This window comes from Mercenaria mercenaria, chromosome 17, assembly GCF_021730395.1.
Source record: "Mercenaria mercenaria strain notata chromosome 17, MADL_Memer_1, whole genome shotgun sequence".
NCBI classification, from domain to species: Eukaryota; Metazoa; Mollusca; class Bivalvia; order Venerida; family Veneridae; genus Mercenaria; species Mercenaria mercenaria.
The window spans coordinates 38,567,332-38,587,396 of NC_069377.1; the positions used below are offsets into that span (position 1 = coordinate 38,567,332).

Consider the following 20,065-nt stretch of genomic DNA (forward strand, 5'->3'; position numbering starts at 1 on the left):
TACATACCTCCTCAGGGCTTCTGGAACGTTTTGCTACTGATTTATTTGTAGATGCTGAGCTGTAACTTGATGGAGGTTTAAGTCTGCTAGAAGGGGTTGGCAATCTACTTCCACTAGCTGTAGTATTTGCGGAAACCAACGGCTTTCGTAACTGAAAAGACATTATGACTTTATAAAAGTACCAAAAACATTATCAGCAACTTATCACTTAACATATTGCATTTCAACAGCTTTTGCCACTCTTAATACACAGATGTAAATATCATGATATACATGGAGAGAATAGTATTATATTAAGGTGTTACAATGACATGGATCTTAAATTAATGTATATAAATACTGCAGCCTCTGATTGTAAGTAGAAAGTGCTTCTTGCTATAATGTTCAGAAACAACCTCATGTTTTTCTTTGATGGAAAACATTTGTTTGTAACAAACTTACTTTGTGGTAAAACATTGCTTTTCTTTAGCATGTTTAGTAATACAAAAGTGGAACTGTCAATTTTGAAAAAAAAAAAAATCAGCAAACAAAAAAAAATTCTTCAGATGACGGGTAAGTTATGAGAAGCAGGGATTTGGAAATCCTAGTATTTTTCACTTGTCTACAGACAAATGAGACTTAAAAATTTACTTGTCTGCAATCAAAACTTACTCGCCCGGATTTTAAACATTAAAACATGCATGAAACTGCCAATAATTAAATCAACAGGTAGTAAAAAGGCAAACATAATAAAGTGTACATGTATTACTGTAATTGTGACAAAAAATAAGCTGCCAACACTTTTGCTTGTATTTATATAAGTCATGTCCAGCAGCGGAACACTTATCAGAAATGCCCTTAGACTTCCAACAAAGACATATTAGGACTATTGAAACTTTCTGACTTGTACTCGCAAGCTCTTTGTGCTTTTGTTTTCGCCTTCGTTTCGTACGTTAAATTATTTTTTACAATTAACTCCATAAACTTTAAAGTATACCCTGAGAGAGAAAATACAGGGTTCGAATTTAAGCTTGCATTTTGAAAAATGTGAGTGACTTTTGCCCAAGCTCGCAAAATTTTGCGAGTGCAAAATCTCAAGTAGAAATTCTGACGGTTTCAGTTTCTTTAACTTTCAGTTTCGATCTGCTGTAAATACGCATTTAATGATGATGTTTCACACAGTACGCACCGATTGATTACGTTTTTACATAATGCCTGGACTGTTTGCAGATTTTGATTAGGCAAGACATTAACTACTAGTATGCGTTGGCACGATATATAATTTATGATGGAAAAACCGTGTTTTGTACTACACATGCTTACCAGTAGCGTTATGGAGGGCAGAACCTTGTTGAACGGTTGAACAAAATTGCGACTAAAGTTGATAAATTACGAGTTGAAATTTTTTGTACACGCAAAAATTTGCAAGTTCAAAAAACTGTTAAATTCTATCCCTGAAATACCTAGGTCCCTTATAATGCTCAAACCCTAGACCTCATGATCCATAGGTGGACACTCTAACCACGTCGCTAAACTTTGGGAATTCCCATTTTAAGACATCCGAAAACTGTCTACATAAACAACATGTTGAGCAACGAGTAAACCGTTGAAATAGGGGATCCTCCAGCCAAATACACATCGTCAGTTTTTGGTCGCCTCTAGTCATTTCTTGCCAAACAGTTGACAGTTTAAGTCATTTGAATCCAAAGCTCTTTAAGGTTACATGTTGACTGCTTTTATTTTTGAACAGTATTAGTTCACAATCACAGTGTTTTGAGTACCCAGTAAGTACTACAATCTAGTCAGCAGACTGTCATATATTGTTGGCAAAAGCCACATTATGTTCAGTGACCTTTGCGTATAGAATTCATATTCATGAATAAATATTCGTATTTGTCACCCTGTATTCGTGATATGTATCAATATTCGCCCCTTAGTGTATTCGTTACAGCCCTAGTTATAATAAAAATACTCGCCTTGAAAGTCATCTGCCGTGGTAGCTGAGAGGGCAAAGTCGCTGGTTCAGAATACACTGTTTTTTGTCAGGGACGCGGGTTCCCTGCCCGCTGTGGGCGATATGATTTCCTTCTCTTTTTTTCCAAACGTAATATTTTCCTATTCATCTCAAGATAAAACGAAAACAAAAAACTACAGTAATATGAACCAGTACCTCAGACCTCTCTGCTACCACGGCGGGTGACGTCGAAAGCGAATATTTTTATTATAACCACTGATGATTTTGTACAGTGTGTATAGCAGTTCCGAATCACCTAACAGAAAACGTTCAATATGTCAAACAGAATTGATTCCTTTGGGGTTTAGTGTTCATATGGCAAGATTAAAAAATAAAAGGTATAATTTCATTTCTGGGATTACTAGTTTGGTCACAGGGTACATACTGATTTTCGTCGAAAATTTGCAAATAATTGCCATTTTAAAGAAAAATATACAGACTTATGAAAAATATGCAATAAACATTTCAAAACATAGCCATGACTGTTTATTTCCATCTGCAAAAAGTTATTTTGAAAATAAGAAAGCCTTCAATTTTATATGTCATTTCCAAACGTAGTCAGTCAAGTAGTTCCAAATCACTTTTTACAACATTTATCTCCCCTGCAAGAACAATATAACACGCAACTTCTCAAAAGTTTGTGGAATTATTTCTGTTACTTAGGGACATTCAACTGACAAAACATTTACATTTTATTGGCAATATGTGAAGAAAAAATTGAAGTGATTCGGAACTGCTTTAGATTCGGAATACCTAGACATACTGTATGTGTCCCGGCTGTTGATAAATTTGACTGCGCAACTCCTACCAAGCTCCGATTGCATCTCGTATTCTTTGGACAAGCAGTTGATATTGAAACACTCAGAGTAAGTTATCTTTTTATTGCATTGATGGTAAATGGTAAGGGAGCACTTGCACTTTAGCGGTCCCTATAATAATAGTAGTTTAATAATGTCTTAAATATCAAAAGTTAAAAGGTGTAACTTTATTGTGATATGAATATATTTGGGGGCTGCTGTCCCCACCCCCTTGCTTTACCCTACACCCCCAACTTGCTGCGCATGCGCATTGTAAACTTCCGCGGACCGCTAAAAGTGCATTCTACCCATGGTAAGTTTTAAAATATGCTGAATTTGTAACAAAACATGTTTGAGATTTGTGTTCAGCGTTTTAAAGTCTAAAAATATTGGCTGATATCTGGCAGGGGCGGAGAGGGAGTGTCTGTGTATAAACCTACTGTCACTACAACTTGAAGCAACTGCGGTTTGAAATTATTCTTCCCTTTTCTCTGGACAAACGGAAATTATGTTTATGAAACAACGCACTTATCGGCCGTCAAAAACTTCAAAAAAACTCAAGAAACGCATCGATATAAATTAGGTAACAAAAGCGTAAATTGTGAATATTCATACTCTGCTTTCCATCGTTAGAAGAACTGGACTGACAACTGAGATATTTCTTCTTTTAAGACATTTATTTCAATGTTATTTTCGTGTTGTTATTCGTGGTTCGAATTTGGAGCCTGAAATACTACGCCGTTTGTGATTGGCAAATATACTCTATAAACTAAATGCTGATTGGTTGATACCAGATAGGTCAAGAACGATAAATCAAATGAGGATTTTGCAACCGGTGCTTACTGCTAGTTCTCTTAGAAAACTAATCCTATCCAAAACATTAGGTTAAATTTTATTTCTCTACTAATTTAAGATGGCAACAGGAGAGTCTGTGGCGAAAAAATTAAAACGAGAATGTGTGTTCGAAAGGTTTAGACTGAATCATGAAGAAATGGAAGATCTTAAGAATAATCTAAAAAGTTTGGATGGGAAAAATTCTGCTCTGTGTTTATTAAAGATCTTATCTTGCAATGCAGCAGCTGGATATGGAGTTCTATTTTCCATGGCAGCATGCCCAACTGAAAGACAGAGTGCTGAATTACATTCGTTTATAAGTTTATTTACTCGCGGAAAACAAGTTGTCAGTTCTTACATAGAAAATAGAGATAATTTAACAACTAACGATTATAGTTCTTATACCTCAAATCTGTTGTCAAAGTTGCTGGCATTTCTATCTGACAAAGGTAGGCTGATTAATGTACCATCTCTATAACACAAAAACGACCCATGATGAGGAACAATATCATACTCTAGTCCAACACATGTCATTATAATCACTTCATTTCTGCTTGAGTCTTGGTCCAAATGATGTTTAAGGGACAGTGTGATAACTTTTAACTGACTTTTAAATGGCAAAGTTCTATAAAATCTGATCATAACATAAGCCATCTAGATAAGCGTTTCATGCTTCTTTTTAGCTATAATTTAACACGAGTCCAGTAGTGGAACAATATATAGTCTGTACCTGTACATATTTCACAATTTATCAGGTGAATGAATATAGTTAAATATAAATATGGAAGTGTCTAGGGGTACGGATCCGTACCTCAAAAATATTCACCTAAAACAAGAATCTAATTGGTTTACAGATATGCCAGCGTTCAGCCAATTGTTTTACATTTGCTTCCCAAATGTAAATTACTGAGGAACTCTAAATGAATATACTGTTCCGTGCCGATTGATTTATTTGATAAAAGATTAATCGAGCGTATCAAACTCTTGATGAATAAATGTTGGAAATTCAGCAGAAAAAAAAACAACAACTAATTTGCTAAACTTTTCGACATGACAAGGCACCTATTTATGTTATTATTTAACAATTATAATAATCTGCACGGAACAATTTGTTTAAAAATCAATTAACAGACACAAATCAATTAACAGACACAAGTAAAAGGGACTGTAATTGTATGTAATTGTTGTAAAATCTTCAATGTATATATAGAGTGGTGGAACCTATGCTCGCGGTATTCCTATGCTCGCGGTATTTCGATAATTACATTCTCTGCAGAAGCACTGATAAAAATATTTCACCATGCTATGTTCAACACCGACCAGTGGTGAAATGCATTTGCAACAAACATAGCGATAGCCGCGTGTGCCGCTCACGTGACGTATACAGCAGCCTGTACATTTTACGCAATCTGTATCCGTCGCACAAATCTCACACAAATATGTCAAAATCACTCAACTGAAGTTAGTTTTTTTAGAAATCATGCATTACGTTCAGATATAAGATACATTTAAGAGCAAGATGTGATGAATGTGACGCCTGGCTACACTACGAGTGCCTTTCGAACCATGAAAAGATCGACGTTGATCTTAGTATTTTGACAAAGTCCAAATGGTTATTTCTGAGATGTAGGGAGGAGTAAGTTTCCTACACACAAAAGAAGTGTAGAAAACATTAGTGAATTAATCACTGTCGTTGTTTGAATCTTTAATACTTGAACATTCTGTTTTTAAATAACATTATCATATGTTTTTAAGCTTTGTTCTAATAGTGACTCCATTTCTGTAAGGGAAATATACACATAGAGGCACATACTAAATTTTATCCTCATTTCTTTTGTTTTTCACATAATAAATGAGTAATGTTCTAAATATTATATTCGCATATGCTTGTTTGTTCCTTTTTAGCCTGCTGAATTTTTTTTTGCCCTTAGTTTAATCGATATAACATACCGCCAGCATAGGTTCCCTTCAGGGCGAATTTTCACCTTTTCACGTATGCCGTGTCGATAGCTCACGAGACGACTAAGTCCCGTGATGACACACATCAACAATATGTTTCGATAAAAGGAGGATCACTTTATGTTTTTGCATAGGCAAGTCGAAATAATAATTTTTTCTTGCTTCTTAAAAAGATTATATATGTACAAAATACCGCGAGCATAGGTTCCGCCACTCTATATATTATTATACCAGATTTATATAGTGCCCTTTTCATGATCATAAACACATGCAAAGGCGTTTTACATTATAGCAAACGCAGCCACACAGGGCACGAAATTCATCCTCTACTAGTACAGACACAGAGCGATCTGACCAGAGGGACAGAGTGAGATAAAGCCCCCGGAACAGATAGAGAGAAATTCTTTTTTAGATACAGGCCTGTCCGGCTAACTTAGCCTAGCTCTTTGCGAATAGACAGTCTGGTTCTTTAACGTGTCCGGTGTATAGCACCGATACACACGAAGCCGTCTTTCCTGGGAAGAACAAGTACAGGCCTCTTTAAAAAGTTAGATGGGAGACGCTCCAGAGCATCTCAGAAATTTCCAGTGCCTGGACCGGGATGTATCTCGTAATGTTTTAACCAAATGTGAGGAAAACATAAATAACCTTTAAAATATAAATGAATAACATAAATAATGATGTTTTAAAAAATTGTTTGTCACAACATGATTTAACATTATTTTGTCTAATCTGTTTTGTGCCAAGTTGATTCCTCATGATTTATAAAAGTTTGGTATGCGGCAGTTATTTACATTTCGAAAGAAAAATCTTGACAGTCAGTGAATTCTGGTATCTGTTAACCATGTTGATTCAAATTTCTGGTGAACATTAGGTAAATCGTATTTGATATTTCATTTTCAACAAAATGTAAGATGTAAATAACCCTAAATATCTTGGAAAAGGAGGTCTGTACCCCTAGACATCAGGCTTGTCTAGAGGTACAGATTCGTACCTCTAGTATCAGATTCTAGCGGTACGCCTCCATACACCTAGACACTTCCTATAAATATTGTTTGGTTTACATGATAATTGTGAAGAAGCTTAATGCATTTTTTTTTTAAATTAAATTAATTAGGATTTAGGTTTCATTTTATAACGGTGATAGATATGAAGATATATAATTATGTTAAGTGTGCATTCTATAGTCTAAATTTTATTTTTCAGTCTACAACCTCTTGACAAATATTATCTGACTGTCAGTAGTAACAGTAAACAAGCTGCATGTACATGTGTAAATTTACTAATATTTGGCAAAAAATGAAACACTTGCAAATTTAATCTTATTTTGGCAGATGTGTATTTTATGAAACTGAAAATGATCTCATTTGTAACAGAATCCATAGATTTTGTAACTACTAAAAACAGAAAATACAAAAACAATGGTATAGTTCAACCGCGCGTTTTGAGCCGTGACGGAATGATACACTTTTTCAATTGGGTTATATCGGTATTCAGTCCATACCTGGCTGAAAAATCTCTGTAGAGTAAGTTGATATGTATGTTTTGTTTACCATGAACTTGATTATATCGCTGGCGCAGTTGGTAGAGCGTTAGAATTAACAACCCTGAGGTGCAAGTTCAAGTCCAGATTACGGCCATATTTTTTTCTCGTATACATTTTATTTTATTTTAATTTAAATTTAGTAAAGAATATTAAATTTTGAAAACTCCTTAAAAAAACAACCCATTTATATATTTTAGTTTATACATAATTTATTTTAGGTCGATTGTGAAGGAAGTTCTACAACTTATATTAATCACTCTCGACACCTCATTCCTGATGGTATCCATCGCCACAAGGGTATGAGAGAAGAGGCCAGTTTCCCTTTTAATGCTGAGTGCCAAGCAAGGGAGCTACTGGTACCATTTTTCACGTCTTTGGTATGACGCGGCCGGGGATCGAACCCACAACCTCCCGCACTCGAAGCGGACGCTCTACCACTAGGCTATCGAGGCGGTTAGAGAGATAATATATTTTAATGATAATGTTTGACTTATCTTGTTTTTTTTTCATTCGTTCTATATTTATAGCTCACCTGTCACAACACAAAGTGACAAGGTGAGCTTTTGTGATCGCGCGGTGTCCGTCCGTCCGTGTGTGCGTGCGTCTGTCCGTGCCTCCGTAAACTTTTGCTTGTGACCACGCTAGAGGTCACATTTTTCATGGGATCTTTATGAAAGTTGGTCAGAATGTTCATCTTGATGATATCTAGGTCAAGCACGAAACTGGGTTACGTGCCTTCAAAAACTAGGTCAGTAGGTCTAAAAATAGAAAAACCTTGTGACCTCTCTAGAGGCCATATATTTCACAAGATCTTCATGAAAATTGGTCAGAATGTTCAGCTTGATGATATCTAGGTCAAGTTCGAAACTGGGTCACGTGCCATCAAAAACTAGGTCAGTAGGTCTAAAAATAGAAAAACCTTGTGACCTCTCTAGAGGCCATATATTTCACAAGATCTTCATGAAAATTGGTCAGAACGTTCACCTTGATGATATCTAGGTCAAGTTTGAAACTGGGTCACGTGACATCAAAAACTAGGTCAGTAGGTCAAATAATAGAAAAACCTTGTGACCTCTCTATAGGCCACATTTTTCCTGGGATCTGTATGAAAGTTGGTCTGAATGTTCATCTTGATGATATCTAGGTCAGTTTCGAAAGTGGGTCATGTGCCTTAAAAAACTAGGTCAGTAGGTCAAATAATAAAAATACCTTGTGACCTCTCTAGAGGCCATACTTTTCATGGGATCTGTATGAAAGTTGTTCTGAATGTTCATCTTGATGATATCTAGGTCAAGTTCGAAACTGGGTCAACTGCGGTCAAAAACTAGGTCAGTAGGTCTAAAATTATTAAAATTTTTTGACCTCTCTAGAGGCCATATTTTTCAATGGATCTTCATGAAAATTGATCTGAATGTTCACCTTGATGATATCTTGGTCAGTTTCGAAATTGGGTCACGTGCGGTCAAAAACTAGGCCAGTAGGTATAAAAATAGAAAAACCTTGTGACCTCTCTAGAGGCCATATTTTTCATGAGATCTTCATGAAAATTAGTGAGAATGTTCACCTTGATGATATCTAGATAAAATTCAAAACAGGGTCACGTACCTTCGAAAACTAGGTCAATAGTTCAAATAATAGAAAAACCTTGTGACCTCTCTAGAGACCATATTTTTCAATGGATCTTCTTGAAAATTGGTCAGAATTTATATCTTGATAATATCTAGGTCAAGTTCAAAACTGGGTCACATGAGCTCAAAAACTAGGTCACTATGTCAAATAATAGAAAAAACGACGTCATACTCAAAACTGGGTCATGTGGGAAGAGGTGAGCGATTCAGGACCATCATGGTTCTCTTGTTAATATATTTTGCTAGTTTTATTTCAATTTAATTCATGTCACATAATTTTAACTTCTCTTTCTATGTCTGTTGACGACCCTTCAGCTGTGTCAGTCTCTGAGTCAGATGATGTATCGGAATCCTAGTTTAGTTTGATGATCACAGGCACTTGAAGATCGTTTATAGCAATATCTTATTCCCAGATTTTCTGTTCAACTGATAGTACATGGTCAATACACCTAGACCATTCTGAAGATGAAACTGTTTGCAAACCCTCCGTGATAAGGTCTTTCACATGCATCATCTTAAACGTCAGGTATATCTGACTATCTAACACATCATTAACAAATCGAATCAATGAACTGCACAATTTTCTCATGCAATGTATATTGAAATAAACGATTATAAAAATAATTTTGAACTTACCAAGGCTCGAACCTCGAAAAGCAAGTTTCTTAAGCCAACGCCATATCCATTGGGCCATGCATCGCTTAGATTCAACAGTAACTTATACCACTTTACTATGTAATACATATATGTTCCTACCCATTTTTGGTGAATCAGTTGTCATGCATAGATTAGTCACGGCTCAAAAAACGTGGTCGAACTATACAAGTCTTCCATATCAGTATTGCTTTTGATCTGTATTGCAGCACACAAGTGTATCCAGATATCATGATGGCCCTAGTATTTATTAAGGTGATTATATATTTTTAATTGGAGTAAAACGTATTTTCTTCCAGATGCTGCTGAAAGTTTACAAGTAAATCCTTCCTACAAGCTTACAGAGATAGACTGGACAGTAAGATTAGCACATCACTATTTTTCCAGACTGTCAGCAACATCTTCATATACATTGGATAACCATCATCATGCAGAGAAGTTGTTTTGTGATTGTGGATGTGGAGAAAGCATCATTGAGCACTATGGAGATACAAGTTTAGGTATTTTTTTTATCAGATTGTTGCTTTATGTTTAGCATGACTTGAGGATTTTATTTAGATAGCAGTCACAGACAGCCTAAGGTAACTGGTTGTATAATTTTCTGATCATCAGAGCCATCCACTCAAAGAGAGCTATTGTGATCATCCTGATCCAGCAACTGGCTGTCTGTCCATCCTTCAACAGCTACCTTGTTAATACAACAGAGACTTCATTCTATAAGCAATGGGTCTCTTTGGCCGAGTGGTTTAGGTCACTGACTTCTAATTACTTCCTCACGACACTACACTCAGGGTGTGGATTTCCATGTGATGAAACAGTTCCTATCACTCTAACTCTGTCAAGTATATTTTTAAAGTTATAATCCCTTTTAGGTCTTAGAAAGCAGGTTAAAGTTTTTGGCAAGACAGCTGTTATATATCTCCTAATTATTGCTTCTTTGATAATCAAACTTTACACATGCTTTCAATTTCATCTCACCTACTTATGGAAATAATTTTTAGCTCGACTATTCGAAGAATAGTCTAGCTATTCTACTCACCCTGGCGTCGGCGTCGGCGTCGGCGTCGGCGTCGGCGTCGGCGTCGGCGTCACACCTTGGTTAAGTTTTTGCATGCAAGTACATACAGCTATCATTTAAAGGCATATAGCTTTGAAACTTATTTATTCTTTTTCTAGGTCAATTACCAACCTCACTGGGTCAAGTTCCATAACTCTAACATGTATTTTGAGCAAATTATGCCCCCTTTTGGACTTAGAAAATTCTGGTTAAAGTTTTACATGCAAGTTACTATCTCCAAAACTAATGCAGATATTGAATTGAAACTTCACATGTGTCTTCGGGGTTATAAAACTAGTTGATAGCACCAAGTCCCATAACTCTGACCTTCATTTTGGCCAAATTATGCCCCCTTTTGTACTTAGAAAATTTTGGTTAAAGTTTTGCGTGCAAGTACATACAGCTATTACTAAAAGGCATATAGATTTGAAACTTATTTTTTCTTTTTCTAGATCAATTACCTACCTCACTGGGTCAAGTCCCATAACTCTGACATGTATTTTGGCCAAATTATGCCCCCTTTTGGACTAAGAAAATTCTGGTTAAAGTTTTGCGTGCAAGTACATACAGCTATTACTAAAAGGCATATTGATTTGAAACTTATTTTTTCTTTTTCTAGATCAATTACCTACCTCACTGGGCCAAGTCCCATAACTCTGACATGTATTTTGAGCAAATTATGCCCCCTTTTGGACTTAGAAAATCCTGGTTAAAGTTTTACATGCAAGTTACTATCTCCAAAACTAATGCAGATATTAAATTGAAACTTCACATGTGTCTTCGGGGTTATAAAACTAGTTGATAGAATCAAGTCCCATAACTCTGACATGTATTTTGGGCAAATTATGCCCCCTTTTGGACTTAGAAAATCCTGGTTAAAGTTTTGCGTGCAAGTACATACAGCTATTACCAAAAGGCATATAGCTTTGAAACTTATTTATTCTTTTTCTAGGTCAGTTACCAACCTCACTGGGTCAAGTTCCATAACTCTTAACATGTATTTTGAGCAAATTATGCTCCCTTTTGGACTTAGAAAATTCTGGTTAAAGTTTTACATGCAAGTTACTATCTCCAAAACTAATGCAGATATGGAATTGAAACTTAACATGTTTCTTCGGGGTTATTAAACTAGTTGATAGCATCAAGTCCCATAACTCTGATGTGCATTTTGGTCAAATTATATCCCGTTTCGAACTTAAAACTCTTTTGATATTTAACATTTTGGGTAATAATTTCCTGCTTCTGTGACAATATTTCGAATAGTCGAGCTTGGCTGTCTTACGGACAGCTCTTGTTAGTCCTTTGACTTGATATTTAGTTAGATGATTTACCATGCCATGCAGTTTTAAAGTGGTATCTTTTCAGTATGTTCATTGAACATTGTTAAATATATTCACTTTGTTGTTAAGATCAACATTATATAATCCGTGCTGTCTGATCATGGTCTGCAACTGTTCGCTTTTCAGTCAGTAAATTTTCAGTGAACACCCCTTTGAATGATAAGTGGTACTACTGTCTAGATTGAATGATTGACCAGTCCATTTTAGAAATATAGCAGGGTAATGGTTAAGAATATGTATTTTATTAGCTCACCTGAGCAATGCTCAGGTGAGTTTTTGTGATCGCTCGATGTCCGGCGCCTGTCTGTCTGCTGTCTGTCAACATTTAGCTTGTGTGTGCAATAGAGGCTGTATTTTTCAGTTAATCTTCATGAAATTAAGTCAGAATGATAACCTTGATGAAATCTAGGCCGGGTTTGAAAATGGGTCATCTGAGGTCAAAAAGTATGTCACTAGGTCAAATCAAAGAAAAACCTTGTGTATGCGATAGAGGCTGTATTTTACAGTTAATCTTCATGAAATTAAGTCAGAATGATAACCTTGATGAAATCTAGGCTGAGTTTGAAAATGGGTCATCTGAGGTCAAAAAGTAGGTCACTAGGTCAAATCAAAGAAAAACCTTGTGTATGCGATAGAGACTGTATTTTTCAATTGATCTTCATGAAAATATAATGTAAGTCAGAATGATTGCCTTGATGAAATCTAGATAGAATTAGAATATGGGTCATCTATGGTTAAAAAGTAGGTCACTAGGTTAAATCAAAGAAAAACCTTGTGTGTGCGATAGAGGCTGTATTTTTCAACTGATCTTCATGAAATTTTATCAGAATGATAGCCTTATTGAAATCTAAGTCAAGTTTGAATATAGGTCATTTGAGTTCAAAAACTAGGTCACTAGGTCAAATCAAGGAAAAACCTTGTGTATGCAATAGAGGCTGCATTTTACACTGGATTTTCAATAAATTTGGTCAGATTGGTTGCCTTGATAAAATCTAAGTTAGGTTCGAATATGGATAGTCTGGGGTCAAAAACTAGGTCACTAGATCAAATCAAAGAAAACCCTTGTGTATGCGATAGAGGCTGTATTTTTCAATTAATCTTTATGAAATTTGGTAAGAATGAGAGCCTTGATGAAATCTAGGTCAAGATCGAATATGGGTCATCTGAGTTCAAAAACTAGGTCACTAGGGCAAATCAAGGAAAAACCTTGTGTATGCAATAGGGGCTGCATTTTACACTGGATTTTCATTAAATTTGGTCAGATTAGTTGCCTTGATGAAATCTAGGTCAAGTTCGAATATGGGTAATCTTGGATAAAAAACTAGGTCACTAGGTCAAATCAAAGAAAAACTTTATGTATGCGATAGAGGCTGTATTTTTCAATTGATCTTCATGAAATTTAGTAAGAATGATAGCCTTGATGAAATCTAGGTCAAATTTGAATATGGGTCATCTGGGGTCAAAAACTAGGTCACTAGGTCAAATAAAAAAAAATACTTGTTTATACTCAAGATTTTTGCTCCAATTTTAATGATAATTGGTCAGAAGATTTATTTCCATGAAATCACTAGGTCACACATGTTTTCACTGTTATAGTTTGTTTCTCAGGTGAGTGACCTAGGGCCATCTTGGCCCTCTTGTTTGGTACTATCTCTATAAAGTATATAGAATATTATTTTATTCAAGCAAACAAAATCAAAATTATCATTGTAGGGAATGGTGCTGGTTGGCATGGATACGTTGACATTCTGATTGGTAATTCTGAATTGCCAGTTGTCATACAAGGAGAATCACCAGTCTCACCAGGCAGAAGACATTCTACAGACGTGAAAAAAAATTACTTGGGCTCTGATCCTGATCAAGCATTAGCATGGACAATTGTGTTTTCCTTCCTACAAAAGAAGCTCCATCCTGAATATAAAAATTTCTTAATACCTTGCATTGCTGCCTCGAAGAAAGACATTTGCTTTTATTTTTACGACAGCAAACATGATATTTTGCTGGAAAGTCCAGCATTTCCGATTTTCAACCCAGACAAAAGTTTAAATAAACTGACACTTTTGGCAACATGGTGTGTTGTCAACTACAAATATCTGTGTTCAGGTATAACAGACACTATGATGGAAAATGACTATAAAGCAGAGTTCTTCAAACATGCGAGTGCAAGAATTAGCATTTATCGGGACAGTTTGTCAATTAGTCGTGGTTTCGAAACTGTTAAAAGAACCCGGCTGGAGCCATGGCATATGAAATGTGAAGTTACACATGGAAAACCAGTGGATGAGGAACAAATTTAGAAATTTGACTTGCATGTACATGCAGTTTAGTTTGAGGCAGACAATGTATGATGTTGATCTTGCATATCTGGTGAAAACTTTAAGGATCTTTGCCAAAATTTTATCAAGCATGCACTTTGCAGACAGCCTCCAAATATTGTAACTTACTATTGTTGTTCAAAATTTTTCTGACTGCAGAGCAATTTCATCTTTGTGGTCAGTCAACATTTGTACAGCTATTAATAGGTTGACTGTTTAATGAATAGTTGAGCTTTTGTAATCCTTTTTAGCTTTTGTGATCGCCCGTAGTCCGTCCATCGTCCGTCCACAATTTCCTTGTGAAAACGATAGAGACCACATTTTATATTTGATTTTAATCAAACTTGCACTCAACTTGTATGGGCATAATATCTCAGTTCTTTCGAAAACTGGCCAGATGCCATCAGGGGTTCCAGAGTTATGGCCCCTTAAAGGGCCAAAATTTGCTATTTTTTGCTTGTGAACACGATAGAGACAAAATTTTGCAATCAACTTTAATCAAACTTGCACACAACTTGTATTGGCATAATATCTCGGTTCCTTTCGAAAACTGGCCAGATCCCATCATGGGTTCCAGAGTTATGGCCCCTTAAAGGTCCAAAATTTGCTATTTTGGCCTTTGCAGCCATATAGAGACTTCATTTATGGTTTGATTTGATACAAACTTGCAAAAAATCTTCAACAACAATAAATCTTGGATTCTGTGATGAATCTGTCAGATCCAATCATAGGTTCTAGAGTTATTTTATATCTGATTACCTCCCCTGATTTTAATCAAAATTGATTTATATCAGGTACTTATAGGACTCATTTGAAATTTCATTATCATCATTATTTTGACTCAGACAATCAGGGCAGATAACTATGGACTGGTTTTATGTCAAATTACCTCCCTTTATTTCAAATTAAAATGGGTATATCTCCATAACTAATGAAGATACTGATCTGAAATTTCATTTATGCCATCAGATAGACTTGGACAATCAGTGAAGATACATATTGACTGAATTTATGACAAATTACCTCCCTTTATTTTTTATGTAAATGAATATACCTAGCAGCTTCTAATGAGATTGGTTTGAAACGTTATTTACGTCTTCCATGGCAAGAAATTTCTACTTTTACTGACTTTTCTAATATATTGTTGCAAAGGCTTGTACTCTGTATCTTCTACATGCATATACCAATGCATGATTACCTCCCCTGATTTTAATAAGAATGGATTTATCTCAGTAAGTATTTATAGGACTCATTTGAAATTTCATTATTGTCTTTAGTTGGACAGAGACAATCAGGGTAGATAACTATGGTATGATTTTATGTCAAATTACCTCCTTTTGTTTCAAATTAAAGTGGGTGTATCTCAGTAACCAATGAAGATACTGATTTGAAATGTCATTTATGCCATCAGATGGACTCGGACAATCAGGGTAGATAACTTTTGACTGAATTTATGACAAATTACCTCCCTTTATTTTATGTAAATGAATATACCTCAGCAGGATCTAATGAGATTGGTTTTAAATGTTATTTAAGTCTTCCAGGGTAAGGAAAAGTCATGCTAGTACAAAAATGCAGCATTTGAACCTAGGACCCTCAAACTTGGTATGGAGATTGGCCCTGACTAGTATGTGACCCATAGGTCAAAAGGGACTGTTACAAGAAAATATTTATCCTGATGATATTTAATGTGTATGCCTATGTGATCTATGTCAAAACTTGATCTTATCATTAAGAGCAATGGTACTCAGATGAGCGATATAGGGCCATCATGGCCCTCTTACTGTAATTTGTCAGAGGACAATAAACTTGTGTTTCTTTTCACTAATTGAATTTCTCACCTATTTGAATATTTGCCAAACTCTTGTTTCAGTATTCTTATTTCATAACGGAAATAATATTTATCTCTGTATAGTGATTACGTAACAAATAATCAAGGCCTTCGAGTGGTTTATCATCTAATTTACCACGGTTCAGAGTTCAGATGTGTAGGAATTAAATACTGAAGCATCTGAACGATGAACCGTGGTAAATTAGACGTGTTATGTATATGTCATTCCCCTTTACTTTATTGACGAGTCATTGTCTACCTATTTAGTTTTGAGACATCATGTAAATAAGTTCTTTTATTTTCTACTATGTTCCAGAATATTCTACTACAGTACTGATAAACAGTGTGTAACAACTATTTTTAGAAAGGATTGACCTTGATTTTTCCAGAATGTTCTTTTTATTCTTAGTGTTACATGAACGTTCTGGAACCTTCCATGATACATTAAATAGGGTGTTGTCTGACACCAGGCCAGAACTTAAGAGTTACAGAATTATTGAAAACTTTCCTGTATTTCTTAATAACAAAATATTACCAGTTTGGATATTAACATTTGAAGGATTTACATTAAAATTGTGGATTTAAAAGGTTATCTTTGAAGAAAGGATTTATTCATTCTTTTGATATGCTAAATTCAATTTTGAACAGTTGTGAGAGGATTTGGACTGTTTTTACATATAAAATTGGATTTTACGGCTATTTGACATTTTTAAAGGTATTTGAATTGTTACTTTCATGAATAAAATTTTGTTTTGTTAATAGTTGCTGCTTTGTTTTTCTGTTATTTTTATTTACTGTTACAAGAAATTGACATGACAAACGATAAATCACAAGAAGGCCTTGATTGTTTTCATTCTGACATGCTCATTGACATATTTTAATAAATATTACGTTGGACTTCATTTACCGGAGGATTAATGTATCAGACGTCATGCAGCAATTTGACGTCTTAATGTTCTCTTACCGGTCCACGCGTCAAGCATTGTTTATCGCAGAATATACAATGCTTGATTTTCTTCTTTGTTTAACTGGAAATCAAATCGAGTCATGTTAGAATTTTTCTTTAATTATAGTCTTTTTTCTATAGTAATCAAAGGAGTAGCAGCTCATCAAGTTGCCAGTGATCAAATCTGGTTGATTATTGATTTTCTAGTACCAGTTATTGATTTTCTAATACCAATTATTGATTTTCTAGTCCCATTTTGGGGGAAGTTACGCCTCAATGCACTCTAAATTTTCAGTTGATGGTGTTTAAGACCAAACAGTTTGAAACTTAATCATCCCCTCAAAAATAAAGTTCAAAAGAAAAGAACACAAAAATAAAGTGTCATGCTCTTCATAAAACATCAGTTTCCACAATAATTTAGTTTACATTTTGTGTACCAGTACCAGACTATGTTTGTCGTAATTCTGAGGTAAAAGAGTAACTGTCAGCTGTATTTCATGTTTTAAATACACGAAAATAATTCCATACATGGATGTCCCGAATGAATTACTAATAATAAAGTAGTTCATGGTTACATCACTGACTGTATTCAAGCAGACCTTTAGATTATGTAAGTTTCTGTTTAATGTGAGGTCTGTTTAGATCTCAGATATATTTGTTATCCATTTCAAAGTAAATATATCTGTAGGCACTGTGCACATGTTTTTGTTATCACACCCTTTGATAATATTTGTATATTGTGGCATTCAGTTTGTTACAAATAGATCTTGATTATTAGTAGTGCAGACTTTAAGTGAGATATTCCTTAAGCAGATGTACAGTATGGATTTACCATTGTGAAGCTGTTTGTTTTTTTAAAAATATTTTCTTCATCTCAAACTTCATTGTTTGTATCTTGCTTTTCTTTCGACAAAATATTTCTTGAGATGAAAGGTTCTATTTACATGGTATGCGGCATTTGTTTACAAGCAGTCCATGTAGTTATTCTCTGCTTAACCCGTCTGTTATCTAGATCTATTAAGGCACGCAAACATCAGCATAAACAGAAACAAAATATTCAAAAACCCACGATATCATTGCTCCATAGCTGAAATTAACTTGTGCCTTAGAGCCAAATATCCATTCAGTTTCTTATGTAAGATTTGTTTTAGCTGTTTTACGATATGATTAGCAATTGCGCCTTTAATACTACCTATGTCATGCTTATCTTGTAACAAAACATTTGTATTACCTCTCAAACTAAAGGTTAAAATATAAGCTTTTATGCACTATTTTTCAAAGTATTATTAACTATTAAAACATTTAAGCGAAGAGGGAATTGTTTTCATTGTCTTATTATCCCCCATAGAATATGGAAAGATATAGATTTGGCATTGTCTGTCTGGCTGTTTGAAAATGCTTGTAATTCAAAAAGAATTTTAGCTGGAATCACAATTGTTCATTAGCACATGACCTTTGCTCATATGTAGTATTATCCCCCTTGACCCAGTAAAAGCAGTTTATCCCCTTGGTTTGGTAAAAAACTAGGGATTTTCTACTGTATCCGAGTGACCTATTGATGGATTTTCATGAAACTTTACACAAATCTACTACAGAGCAGTGGTGCTTGTTTAATTTTGTCAGGATCACTTCAGAAAACAGAGTTATTGCCCTTTAATTGGTTTACAATCCATAAATTCTCAAATAACAAAGTTATCCATTGATTGATATTCGTGAAATTTAACACAAATTTAGATCACTATAGGACCATGGTGCATACACCAATTTTATAAGGATCTCTTCAGTAACTGCAGAGTTACTGCCTTTTTCTTGATACACACATTGGTCTTGATCAGTAGATGACCCCTATTTGCTTTAAGGTCAGTGCACAGCTGGAGTGGGATGACATACATTTTTACCAAACATTGACATGAAATTATGTAAAAAGGGGGCATAATTCATGGAATATTAGTGCCAGAGTTATGGCCCTTTTGTATATGATGTGGGTGATGATGTCGAACAATTGTTTTAAGTTTGAATCAAATCCCTTCTGTAACAAGAGAGATATAGAGAAAATGCATTGAAATTAACCTAAAATTCTATGTAAAAAGGGGACATAATTCATGAAAAATTGGTGCCAGAGTTATGGACCTTGTGTCTTATGATGTGAGTGATGACGTGGAACAACTATTTTTAAGTTTGAATCAAATCCATTTTTATTAACTGAGATAGAGTGAAAGTGTACCAAAACTTTAACCTGAAATTCTAAGTAAAAAGGTGGATAATTAATGAAATATTGGTGCAAGAGTTATGGCCCTTGTGCCATATGATGTGCCTGATGATGAGGAATAACGGTTTTTAATTTAGAAGCAAATCCATCAAATAATTACAGAGATAAACAGAAACAAGAGCTCCGCCAAGCGGGGCAATATATGCCGGAAGGGTTATATCGGAGGAGGAGGGAAGCAAAATTTAACGAAAAACATATTTAAAGATTTTTTTTTTTTGTTGGGGCTTGTGAGGGGATGGGGAGCTGAGTGTGTGTGTGCGCGGTGGTGGTGACAGGATACTGAAGGGCAAGAAACTAAATGAAAAATTAAAATTTGGCGGGTGGGTGGGGGTGAAAGAATACTAAAGGGCAAGAAGCTAAAAGGGGGTGGGTTGGGGGGTGGTAGCGGATGCAATGTAGATTGTTGCAGTCTGCATCAACACCTGCCTACATTCCAAGTTTCAAGCTGATACCTTTAATAGTTTTTAAGTGTTATGCTCTGGACAGATTTCACCTTGCTGTGACCTACCACCCTGGTTCATGCACTCTGCACATCGTCTCATCACCATCTACCTACATCCCAAGTTTGAAGTCAATACCTTGAATGGTTAATAAGTCATTTTCCGGACACAAAATAAAACGGACAAATTTGATCTTTGAGCTCAATTTTTTACCTTGACCTTTGACATACAGACCCGCTTCATGTGCTCTGCACATCGTTTCATCGCCACCTACCTACTAGCCAAGTTTGAAGTCAATACCTTGCATGGTTATTCAGTTATGCTCTGGATACGAAATATGATGGCCAATTTTGACCTTTTAGCTCTATTTGTGACCTTGACCTTAGACCTTCAGAGCCAGTTCAAGCGCTCTGCACATCATCTCATTGCCCTCTACCTATATGCCAAGTTTCAAAT

The 20,065-nt window shown here is 35.3% G+C and overlaps 2 protein-coding genes across 3 annotated transcripts in view; one reads left to right on the forward strand and one right to left on the reverse strand.

Moving 5' to 3' along the window:
• The window catches only part of LOC123536306 (carboxy-terminal kinesin 2-like), a 101,662-nt gene extending 98,140 nt beyond the window's left edge, over window positions 1-3,522 (reverse strand). The window contains exons 1-2 of the mRNA XM_045319378.2: window positions 3,406-3,522; window positions 8-151 (exon numbers count right to left, since the gene is read on the reverse strand). Coding sequence (XP_045175313.2) covers window positions 8-151; window positions 3,406-3,417 — 156 coding nt within the window. The 5' untranslated portion in view covers window positions 3,418-3,522. The remainder of the gene's footprint in view (window positions 1-7; window positions 152-3,405) is intronic.
• Window positions 3,523-3,624: 102 nt separating this feature from the next.
• On the forward strand, window positions 3,625-18,211 carry LOC123536724 (uncharacterized). Of its 2 annotated transcripts, none has more exons than XM_045320103.2 (3): window positions 3,625-4,073; window positions 9,711-9,911; window positions 13,522-18,211. In XM_045320103.2, exons 1-3 carry the CDS (start codon window positions 3,704-3,706, stop codon window positions 14,103-14,105), a joined length of 1,155 nt encoding a protein of 384 aa, XP_045176038.2. In that variant the 5' UTR covers window positions 3,625-3,703; the 3' UTR covers window positions 14,106-18,211. The 2 variants fall into 2 exon arrangements, with proteins under 2 accessions (XP_045176038.2, XP_045176039.2); XM_045320104.2 differs by lacking the exon at window positions 3,625-4,073 and adding an exon at window positions 5,609-6,211.
• The last annotated feature ends 1,854 nt before the right edge of the window (window positions 18,212-20,065 follow it).